The sequence below is a fragment of the Sciurus vulgaris genome (assembly GCF_902686455.1).
Source record: "Sciurus vulgaris genome assembly, chromosome: 5".
Taxonomy (NCBI): Eukaryota; Metazoa; Chordata; class Mammalia; order Rodentia; family Sciuridae; genus Sciurus; species Sciurus vulgaris.
Genome location: NC_136465.1, coordinates 174,550,120 through 174,562,606, shown reverse-complemented (window position 1 = coordinate 174,562,606; position 12,487 = coordinate 174,550,120). Strand labels below are relative to the sequence as shown.

The following is a 12,487-nucleotide window of genomic DNA, read 5'->3' as shown; positions in this document are numbered from 1 at the left end:
TCTGAAGGATTATAATATGGATATATCTTTGGGCTCCATTACCAGTTTCCCACATTGAATTCTGGCCTAAGGCGTATAACCAGAAGTAATGTACACAAGTTCCAGGCCTGGCCCATAAAAACTTCCCACGTAAAATCTTAACTTCTTCCCCTCTCTGCTGGCTGCCCCCAAGAGACCATGGAAAGCAAGTGTTAAAGAAGGCAGAGATCCTATTAAACTAGGTTTCCAAATGAACATATGGAACAGTGCCCTTTTGTCTCTGCTGATTAGCCTTTTCATAAACAATAATATCCAGTTTTGGCATTGTTAACTTGGGGTTTATCTGTTTCAGCAGCCAGCAACAGTTATCCTAATCAATTTACTGTAAAATTAACCTCTTTATCTATTTATCCTCCTTTTCAATATCTTAATATATCTTTTATAGTACTTCCTACAATTAAGTATTTTATTCACTTACATGTTTGCCTATTTTTATGACTCTCATCAGACTGTAATTTTGATAAAGTTTGGAACTATGTGTGTCCTGTTAACTGTTATGTTCCCAATTGTCTCATCTAGGTTTTGAAAAAATAGGTACTCACTTAAATATATGTGAAAAACACGAATCAAACAGCTCTGACATATTGGGCATGATGGCACACACCTGTAATCCCAGCAGCTTGGGAGGCTGAGGTAGGTAGAAAGCAAGTTCAAAGCCAGCCTCAGTAACTTAGCAAGACCCTCTCTCAAAATTTATAAAAGTTTAAATGGCTGGGGATGTGGCTTGGTGGTGAAGCATCCTTAAATTGAAACTCCAGTACCAAAAAAAAAAAAAAGAAAAGAAAAAAGAGAATGAGCCCTGACGTATCAACTCTGCAGAGGGGAAGGGCATCCTTCCTGGTCACAGAATTAGATCACAAAGCATGATTAGCAGTTAACTCCAAGGGTCTCAAAGAAGTTTATCTCACAAGCCCAAACTTGGGATCGAGGGATGGGCACGGCAGTTTCCAATATCGAAGCCATAACTTAATCAGACCCAGATCAGTTCCAGACCTGGACCAAGTTCACAGAAGTTGCCTAAATTCTTCTAAGTGGCTATGCAACTGCTGAGACCCTGCACCTAGCTTTGCAGTCCAAGAAGCAGATCTTAATGAGAACGCAAACAGGAGTGAGGTTCCTAACTGTTCCTAGCACATCATTCTCAGTACTCTGAGGCACAAGCTAAGAGTAATTTTGAGACCCAGTATACAACTTTCCTGAGTTCCCCGAACATCTGCAGCAAAGAAGCACTGGACTTCCAAGTGTCCCCTCACCCTGAATCTCTCCACAGTGTACTTCCTCCATCTGCCAGGATCCTGGGAGACTGCGGCCATGTATAGCTTGTGAACTCTTCAGCCTCTCTCTCTTTATCCTGCATCATTACAGGTAACTGTAAAAACTGTTCTTATTCCTCTTCTATAATGTGGCTCTTCCACCACCGTCCTTCTTCAGCATTTCACTGAAATCTGTTTCCACATGTGGTACACACTTGTCAGTCTTCATTTTACCAAACATCTCTGAAGCAGGTGATCAGCCCATATTTCCTGAAAATTTCTCCTCCCCTGGCTTTGGGATAGTAAACTCACTTGATTCTCCTCCACCCCTTCACTCAGTCCTTTTTCAATCTTTTATTTATTTATATTTTTTTGGCATATCATTCATTCCCTCATTTTCCATTCTCTTCCCTCCCCTTCCCATTCCTTAAATTTTGAGGATTCTTGGAATCCATCTTTAGTTCTCTGAGAGAGCCTACTGCAGACATGGCTCCAAAAAAGACCTGTGTGAGATTTCCAAATGAGTCTGTAGATACAGCTCATTTTTGGAGCCCCAAGCTGCATGTCCAGTGGCCTCTAACATCCCCATGTACCTCAAACTCAACACAGTGTAGGGCTTAAAAGTATGAGTTCTAAAGGACATCATGTCACTTACATAGTATCCTTGCCAAAATGCATGGGCTAAATATAATCTTGAGGGAAGACACAAACCCAAACTGAAAGACACTGTACAAAACAATAAGCTCCTTTTTAAAAATTGGTTCTAGTATTGAGCTCAGGGCCTCACATATGCTAGGCAAGCACTCTATCACTGACCTACATCCCCAGCCCAACTACGTTCTTTTAAAAATATCAGTGTCATAAAAGACAAAGAGAACTACATTCCAGATTAAACTAGACAAAGGAAGTAGGGCAACTAAATTCAATGTGTGACCCAGGATTTGATTCTAGACGGGGATTGATTTGATTATAGAAGGGGGAGTTCTATGAGATTTAGGAATGGTAATGAGATAATCATTTGAATTTGGATATAAACTATGTATTAAATAATATATCAATGATAAATTTTCTGAATTTCATAAACACACTGAGCTTAGATAAAAGTATGCTCCTGTTCTAAGGAGATCACACTTAATAGTGCAGCAAAAACAAATAGTTCAGCAAAACAAAAAGCAAAAAAAAAAAAAAAAAACAAAACAGAATATTATAACACAAATATGAGAAAATGTTAATAATGGATAAATCTAGATGAAGGGAGTCATTGTAATATTCTTGCAACTTTTCTGTAGATCTGTTTTATTTATTTTATTTTTATTTTGGTGCTAGTGATTGAATTCAGGACCTCTTTCTTGTGAGGCAAGTGATTTACCTATGAAATATATCTCCAAACCCTAAATCTATTTTTTATAATAAAAGTTTTAAAGTAGAGACAGAGAGAGAGAGAGAGAGAGAGAGAGAGAGAGAATAATTGAGCTTTTGTTAACAATATAATCTTAAGAAATTATATAAGCATCAGTCACTCAGTTTCCCCAGCTATAAAGTGCAGATAATGATAGTACCTACATCATAAAATTTGTGTGAGGGTTACATAAACTGATACATATAAAGGGGCTGGGAAGACCACACAGTATATGCTAGACATTTAATAAGTGTTAACCAATGTTATCAGGTTCTAAAATTAAACTCATTTTCTCTCCAACTCAGACTGACTTATATTTTTGACCATGGTTTATAGCATCATGATCTATTTAGTCTTCTGAGAGAAACTTCATACAACCCTTCTTTATTTCCCCGATACTGTATGTTCATGCCATAAAATATAACATGTATCTGCATATGTCTATCTCTAATAGACTGTGTTTGCCTCAGCTAAATTGAAGTTGTAGGTAGAAGGCAAGGGAGGAAGGGAAAGAGCATTCTAGACAAAACAAAGAGCATGAAGGTTCAGAGATAAGAGAATAAGATACAAAGAAGTATAGTCTGATTGGAGTATAGAAATTGAGAGAAGCTGGGCATGGCGGCGGTACATGCCTGTAATCCCAGAGAGCTGGAAGGCTGAAGCAGGAGGACTGCAAGTTCAAAGTCAGTCTCAGCAACTTAGCAAGACCTACCTCAAAATTTAAAAATAAATAACCAAATAAAGAGGGCTGGGGATATGGCACAGTAGTTAAGCCCCCTGGGTTTAATCCCTGGTACAAAAAAAAAAAAAGGTTAAGAGAGTGAGGGACATGAGGTGAGGCTAAATTGAATAAAAATACATCATAAAAGGATTATTTGTAGTCAAAGTGAAAGGGTTTTCTAGTACGTCTTTAAATCAGTGCTGTAGGGTAGTAAGTACTTATATTTGTCCCTCAAGGAAGACACACTAAAGCTGAGAGAAGCAAAGACAAGGTCAGAGAGCAGAGAAGATCAAGAGCCATGGCACCTGGGACTCCTGAGGAAGAGACTGCTCAGTAGTCTCTTAGAAGTCTCAGTAGTCTCAGTAGGTCCATGAAACCAGCATCTAAAGGACAAATTACTCATTAAAAATCTACCATCCAAGAAAAGCCCAGGACTAGATGGATTCTCAGCCGAGTTCTACAAGACCTTCAAAGAAGAACTCATTCCAATACTTCTCAAAGTATTCCAGGAAATAGAAAAGGAGGGTACCCTACCAAACTCATTCTATGAAGCTAATACCACCCTCATACCCAAACCAGGAAAAGACACATCAAGGAAAGAAAATTTTAGACCAATATCCTTGATGAATATAGATGCAAAGATCCTTAACAAAATATTGGCAAACCGTATCCAAAAACATATTAAGAAAATTGTGCAACACGATCAAGTGGGGTTCATTCCTGGAATGCAAGGATGGTTCAACATTCGTAAATCAATAAATGTAATCCATCATGTCAATAGACTTAAGGATAAGAATCGTATGGTTATTTCAATTGACGCAAAAAAAGCATTTGACAAAATACAACACCCCTTCATGCTGAAAACACTAGAAAAAATAGGGATAGTAGGAACATACCTGAGCATTGTAAAGGCTATTTATGCTAAGCCCATGGCCAACATCATTCTTAATGGAGAAAAACTGAAACCATTCCCTTTAAAAACGGGAACAAGACAGGGATATCCTATTTCACCACTTCTATTCAACATTGTCCTCGAAACTCGAGCCAGAGCAATTAGGCAGACTAAAGAAATTAAAGGGATACGAATAGGAATAGAGGAACTTAAGCTGTCACTATTTGCAGATGACATGATTCTATATTTAGAGGATCCAAAAACCTCCTCCAGAAAACTTCTAGACCTCATCAATGAATTCAGCAAAATAGCAGGCTATAAAATCAACACGCATAAATCTACAGCATTTTTATACATAAGCGACGAAACAGCTGAAAGGGAAATGAAGAAAACAACTCCATTTGCAATAGCCTCAAAAAAAAAATAAAATACTTGGGTATCAATCTAACCAAAGAGGTAAAAGATCTCTACAATGAAAACTACAAAACGCTGAAGAGAAATTGTGGAAGACCTTAGAAGATGGAAAGATCTCCCATGTTCTTGGATAGGAAGAATTAATATTGTCAAAATGGCCATACTACCAAAAGTGCTATACAGATTCAATGCAATTCCAATTAAAATCCCAAGGATGTACCTCGCAGAAATAGAGCAAGCAATCATGAAATTCATCTGGAAGAATAAGAAACCCAGAATAGCTAAAGCAATCCTTAGCAGGAAGAATGAAACAGGGGGTATCGCAATACCAGAACTTCAACTATACTACAAAGCAATAGTAACAAAAACGGCACGGTATTGGCACTAAAATAGACAGGTAGATCAATGGTACAGAATAGAGGACACAAACCCAAATAAATACAATTTTCTCATACTAGACAAAGGTGCCAAAAATATGCAATGGAGAAAAGATAGCCTCTTCAACAAATGGTGCTGGGAAAACTGGAAATCCATATGCAACAGAATGAAACTAAACCCCTATCTCTCACCCTGCACAAAACTCAACTCATAATGGATCAAGGACCTTGAAATCAGACCAGAGACCCTGCATCTTATAGAAGAAAAAGTAGGTCCAGATCTTCACCTTGTTGGCTTAGGATCAGACTTCCTTAACAGGACTCCCATAGCACAAGAAATAAAAGCAAGAATCAATAACTGGGACAGATTCAAACTAAACAGCTTTCTCTCAGCAAAGGAAACCATCAGCAATGCGAAGACAGAGCCTACACAGTGGGAGAATATCTTTGCCACTCATACTGCAGATAGAGCACTAATTTCCAGAATCTATAAAGAACTCAAAAAACTCTACACAAAGAATAAAAATAATCCAATCAACAAATGGGCTAAGGAAATGAACAGACACTTCACAGAAGAAGATGTACAAGCAATCAACAGATATATGAAAAAATGTTCAACATCTTTAGTAATAAGAGAAATGCAAATCAAAACTACACTAAGGTTCCATCTCACCCCAATTAGAATGGTGATTATCAAGAACACAAGCAACAATAGGTGTTGGAGAGGATGTGGGGAGAAAGGTACACTCATACATTGCTGGTGGGACTGCAAATTAGTGCAGACACTCTGGAAAGCAGTGTGGAGATTCCTTAGAAAACTTGGAATGGACCTACCATTTGACCCAGCTATCCCACTCCTCGGCCTATACCCAAAGGACTTAAAATCAGCACACTACAGAGATACAGCCACATCAATGTTCATAGCGGCTCAATTCACAATAGCCAGACTGTGGAACCAACCTAGATGTCCTTCAATTGATGAACGGATAAAGAAACTGTGATATATATATATACACGCACACACAATGGAATATTACTCAGCTATAAAGAATAATAAAATTATGGCATTTGCAGGCAAATGGATGAAATTGGAGAATATCATGTTAAGTGAGATAAGCCAATCTCAAAAATCCAAAAGAGGAATGATCTCACTGATAAGCAGATGATGACACTTAATGGGGGGTGTGAGGGGGACAAGAATGGAGGAAGGAGGGACTGCATAGAGGGAAAAGAGAGGTGCGAGGGGTGGGGGGAAAGGAAAAAATAATGGAATGAATCAAACTTCATTACTCTATGTAAATTTATGAATATGCAAATGGTATGCTATTACTCCATGTACAAACTGAAACAACATGTATCCCATTTGTTTACAATAAAAATAAATTAAAAAAAAAAAAAAAAGGACAAATTACTCACTCAGGAGTCAGAAAGATCCTTCAGGACAGGGAGGGATAGAAAAATCTTTGTGTTCCCACGGTATGGGACTTGGCACACAGTAGGTAGGGTACCTGCTGAATATGCGTGCAAACACCAACTGCCTGACCACAGAGACCAGCAAATTTTGGCTAATAGTCCTATTTCAATTCCTCAAAACTCCACACTGCCTACTAGCTTCAGCAGCAGAGCTCACCAGCAGAGGCAGCTTGTATCAGCAACTCGGCAAATTCGATGGCACCTCCTTTTCTGAAGACAAATTTAAAAGTAGCCTGTCCTTCCCAGCCACCTGTGGGAAGAAATGGCACAGTGTTACTGAGACTGACACAGCTGGCAGCAGGATGGCCACAGACACTGAAGAAGCAACATTCAAAGGAGCAGGGCAGCTTTCATCTGAAGTCCAACATGAACCGTGTCTGAACCTTTAGAATCTTTCGAGGAAAAAACTCACTGAGGTGAAACATTTACCATCTGGAGCTGCACGAACAGTCCCTTGAATGTAGTTTGCATTAAAGAGTGGTTGTTCAACAGTGCAGTTCTTCATCAGATCGAACGGCATCATAAAGGACAGCATGGGGTCACTGACTGAGCGTGAAGTCACGAAAATCACCTAAGTGAGGAAAGAAACTTTGGAAAAGGATGCAGAATTCCTCCGACTGAGACTTCTAAGAATAAGGTCATTCTGGCCTCTGAGAAACATCACCCATTTTCTTCCATCCCTCTTCAACATGGAAAATCTCAAAGTGCAAATGTTTGAACTTTGAAAGTCACTGTTAAGTTCTCTCCAGTTTTCAAAAAAGCAAACGCAGAGTTAACCAGCAGGTCAAAGGAGGAGTAGAAATTACCCGGTATGAACTAAGGAACAATGTTCCCCTCTTTACACCTCTAAAGAGGCTGGAGTCCCGTGGTTGCTGTGGGAAGGAGAGCTCCACATCTGGACTCTGCTTCAGGAGACTGGAAAAGAGCAGACAGCACAGTTTAGGGTTTACACAAAATGACACACATACGGTTCTTAGCACATCTTCTAGTCCAGAGTAGGCACTCAATAAATGTTAGCTACTGCTGTTATTTTAATGACATAAAAAGGAATTCAAGTGATCTTATTTTTTGACAATTCACTTATTCTTCTGCCTGGTTTTTTTTTTTTTTTTTTAAGCAGGTTCATTTTACTTGTTCTTCCTAAAATAGACAAGTTACTGGTAACGTGGACTTTTTCCAGACCTGGTTATAACATTGCTGGATTTAGGTGCCAGACTCATGTTGCTTCTTATTGAAAAATGCTTCTGTTTTTCTTCTCCCTCTTTATCACCAAATTGATTTCCTTTTTCTTGGTGAACATACTCCTATTCTCAATGTTAATTTTTACTCTCCTTGTGCAATAAGTACAAAGCACTGGGCTATCAGAGATGTTTCTTTGACTCTGGGAAAGAAGGTATTATGGTTTAGATATGAGGTGTTCCCCAAAAGCTTGTGTGAAACAATGCAAGAATGTTCACAGGTGCAATGATTAGGTCATGAGCCTTCACCTTCACCTAATCAGTGGATTAACTGGGTGGTAACAGTAGACAGGAAGGGTGTGGCTGGAGGAAGTAGGTCACTGAGTTTATATTTTGTCCCTGGGGAGCAGACCTATGTCTTTGCTTCCTGTTGCCATGTCTTGAGTTGCTTTCCTCCACCATGCCCGTCCACCATGATGTTCTGACTCAACTCTGGCCTTGAGCAATAGAGTTCGCCAGTCATGGACTGAACCTTGAAACCATGAGCCAAAATAAACTTTCCCTTGTCTACATTGTTCTTGTTACAGCAACAAAAAAGTTGACTAAAACTGAAGGTAGGAATGCAGACTGCCTCAGCATCCTAGGACACGTTGTTCCCTCGGCTTCTCATGCTCCCTTCACACTCAAACTGAAAAACTTAGACTCAGCTTTTCTCACTCATAAAATCCTATTGGGAGCTGGGCAGGTAGTGCATGCCTGTAATCCCAGCAGCTCAGGAGGCTGAGGCAGGAGGATCAAGAGCTCAAAGCCAGCCTCAGCAACTTAGTGAGACCCTAAGCAGCTCAGCAAGACCCTATCTCTAAATAAAATATAAAAAGGGCTGGGGCTATGGCTCAGTTGTCAGCGGTTAAGCATGCTGGGTTCAATCCCCAGTACACACATGCACACAAAAAAAATTCTGCTGGGGTTTTTGCTTTCTCAATAATTATATAATCTTTATATAATAATTATGTAACTATACATAATTGCAAAACTGTACATAATAATTATACAACTAGTACATAATAATTATTAATTATCAGATAGATATAGTATTCAATTTTTCCTATTGGCCCTAGCAAAGACTAAGTATTACTAAATATTTATTGAAAGAAAGGAATGAATGAACGAATGAAAACATGAATACAGAACATATACAAGCACTAAGTGATATACGTCATGTAAATGACAAAAAAAATGTCACAGCAGTTTAGTGGAAGTGTTAGGTAGGAGACAGGGCATGGGGAATGGACATAAAAGGCAAAAGAAAGGGCACTCCCCCTAGGAACTCAGCACCACCTTAAACTCCACCTGAAACTCCTCCTGGGAGGGGAAAACTGATCCAGACAAACACAAGACCCAATAGGAAAAAGTCCTGGGTCTTGGACATGCACAATAGCCCAAGGGGCTGAGGTTAAGTAAACCTTTTGCTAGTTGATGTATCATTAGCATTGCAGTTTGCTCCTGTTCTGTGCATTTTCTTGCTGAAGGGGAACATACACATACACAGTAGAAAAAGAAATTTGGTCGGGTTCAGCTTTCAAGCAACCCCAGATCACACTAGGGTGAAATGGGAGAATTAACACAGGAATGACCTCATAAAAAGGCTCTAGTTTTTAAGTTGATTCTTAAGAGATGGATAGTGTTTCAATAAGCAGAGGCGAGGGTAGGGGACAGTCCAGATGGAGAGAAAACAGCATTAATGAAGATGAAGAAGTAGATAAGGGAAAACAAATTGCATACTTGGGAGAAGCCTAGCATTGTGGCTTCATCAAAGTATGTGAGGTTACAAGGAATAATGCGAGAAAGTTGGAAAGCCAAGCCACGACTGAGCCTAGAGATATCATTTGATAGACAAGGAGGAACTGTGAGCTTTCTCAGTAGGGAAGGCACATGACTGAGGAAGCGCTGATATGTGTGGGGGTCAGTTTAAGAGTTCCAAAAATAGTCGTGATGTCATAAGAACTGGAACTAGTGTGGTATTGTGCAGATAAAAAAATAGATGGAATTTTTTTAGGTTTATTAAAATATAGGCTATCCAAAAACAATAAAATAGGGAATTCCAAGTATCAGTCTAGTCACAAAAGCAATGAACACACTAGAAAAAACTGTCAGAAAGCAACTTTTTCAGAACAACTTGAAACTCTAATCAAAAGCTTACGACCAGGCATAATGGCCCATTGCCTATGATCTCAGCAACTTGGGAGGCTGAGTCAGGATTGCCCCCCCCCCAAAAAAAAAATCCTTACATGCTCTTGCCACTGTCTTCTACCATGATATGATACACCTGAGAGGTGGCCACACCAAAGCTTAGCGGATGTCAACTCCATGCCCTTGAATATCCAAAACTAGTTTAAACATCTTCAAAAATCCAAATAAATGGCAGTCTGAAAGATTTGTTTGTCTGAAGTTGCAATAGTAGAACTGACCTGGATTTATATTTCAAGTGAACTGTTTAAAAAAAAATGTTGATGCTGTAAACAAATGCAAACTGAAGAAGCCATCAGATAAAGACTGATCCAACCAAAAGAGATTATCACAGCAACAATGACGACAGCATGTGGTCTGTCTGCTATAACCACGCCATGAGTGGACGGTACTCAGTCAAATAGCACTACTAATTGCAAATGAATTTGGAGAACAAGATCTGAAGAGAACAGTACTACCCCTATGAAACAACAAGGCGAAGTGGGCTGGGGATGTAGCTCAGTTGGTAGAGTGCCTGCCTCGCATGCACAAGGCCCTGAGTTCAATCCCCAGCACTGAAAAAAAAAAAAAAAAAAAAAAAAAGGGTCTGGACTTTTCACAGGAAAAATCACAAGTATACCAAATGATCGAGATCCCTAGCTGATGAGTATGATTCAAAGATGAAGGCAAATGAGGAAGTGAAAAAGCAGGAGGCAGTAAACACCACTGAAAAAGCTAACAAAAATTCAGGAAGTGGTTCTGGGTGTGGTAGTCCCAGCTACTCAGGAGGCTCGGGCAGGAGGATCTCAGCTTCAAACCAGTCTTGGCAACTTAGCGAGACCCTGTCTCAGAAAAAAACAAAGATAAATAAATAAAAAGGGCTGAGGCTGTAGCTCAGTGCCCTGGGCAACACACACACACACACACACACACACACACACACACACACAAACAATCCCCAGTACCCACCCCCAACATACAAAAGATTCAGGAGGTGGTAGTGATGACAAAAAAAAATCCAAAACTTGTTTCAATACAATCCAACTGTCTAAATTTTGAATATCATTTAACTTTCAAAGTAAAAAGAAGATGTAGAAGAGCCCAAGATGTGAGAACTGGGCATTTGCTGTCCTCAGTCCCAGCACCTCCAGACCCAGCCCCCACCGGAAGCCAGATGTGAGTGGTGCTGCTTCCCAGCACAGAGGGCAGGAGTGTCGAACCACAGCACAAACTTTTAGCAAGTTTGTGTCAGAGAGCCTCCCCAAAGCCAGCACTAGTGTGCTTAGTTTGCAAACAGCAACAGGTGTATAACCTCTTGTGTTGTGGCTGTGGGTGCGCACTAGAGATGAACAGCACAGAAAAAGAAAGCTGCAAACTCCAGAAACAAATGAGAAAAACAAAGCAAGCAAATATCCCAATTCCTGGCACCTGGAACCTTGGTGGAGGGAAGAGGACTGTCCCCTCCAAAGAGGTAAGGGTGAAAGAGAGTCAGAGCACGGTGCAGACAAGCAGCTTGCACCAACAGGTGACCTGGAGCGTGCACAGCAAGCTAGCTGCAGAGAAGTTCACTAGCTCAGGAGCTCCCAGAGCACTGAGCCCAGCAGGCATCTTGAGAAGCGCCCTTTTGTTAGGGGTTAAACGACTCTGTAATCAGAAAACCCAGCAAAGTCACATCTCTGGCTCCCTTGCACACCTCACTTGCACACTGACTGGGTTGGCAGCAGCCGCACAACTCAGTGCTGGCTTTGGGGAGTCTCTCTGACACAAACTTGCTAAAAGTTTGTGTTGTGGTTCGACACTCCTGCCCTCTGTGCTGGGAAGCAGCACCACTCACATCTGGCTTCTGGTGGGGGCTAGGTCTGAAGGTGCTGGGACTGAGGACAGCAAATGCCCAGTTCTCACTCACCAATCCCCAACCCGGCACAGAACTCTGGGGTTCAGTTGCTCCCCTCACCCCAGAGGCATTCCGTGACCACCATGGCCTAGACCTTTGCCATGCCCCTGCGTGTGCGAACTAAAATCTTCCAGAGAGGACATACACCTGCCAGTCAACATTATCTTAACCGCTCAACAAGAAATTTGGGGTGCAGCCTGACTCCATGCCAACCCATCTGGATGGAGTCAAGAGGACGTACAAGCTGCAGATGCCACCTTCTACCCACCTGCCGCGTGCCTGTCATATTCTGACCTTAGAAGAATCAGCATTTTCAAGAACACCAACAAGAAGGAATTTTTGACTGATATATTTTTTCTCCATCTATTCGGTCTTTTATTATTTTTTAATTTCTCATTAATATTTTTCTTATTTCACCTTGTTTTTATTTTTAATTGGATTTTTCTCTTCTTTCTCATTTTTCCTTCAGATAGATAGATAGATTGATAGGTAGGTAGATAGATACTTTTTTGGTACTGGGGATTAAACTCAGGGGCACTTGACCACTGAGCCACATACCCAGCCCTATTTTGTATTTTATTTAGAGACAGCGCCTCACTTTTGCTGAGGCTGGCTTTGAAC

At 40.4% G+C, this 12,487-nt stretch overlaps 1 protein-coding gene across 1 annotated transcript in view; it reads right to left on the bottom strand.

Annotated features, from left to right (window-relative positions):
• The window catches only part of WBP2NL (WBP2 N-terminal like), a 56,729-nt gene that overhangs the window by 23,990 nt on the left and 20,252 nt on the right, over window positions 1-12,487 (bottom strand). The window contains exons 2-4 of the mRNA XM_079141249.1: window positions 7,375-7,483; window positions 6,998-7,139; window positions 6,726-6,818 (exon numbers count right to left, since the gene is read on the bottom strand). Coding sequence (XP_078997375.1) covers window positions 6,726-6,818; window positions 6,998-7,139; window positions 7,375-7,483 — 344 coding nt within the window. The remainder of the gene's footprint in view (window positions 1-6,725; window positions 6,819-6,997; window positions 7,140-7,374; window positions 7,484-12,487) is intronic.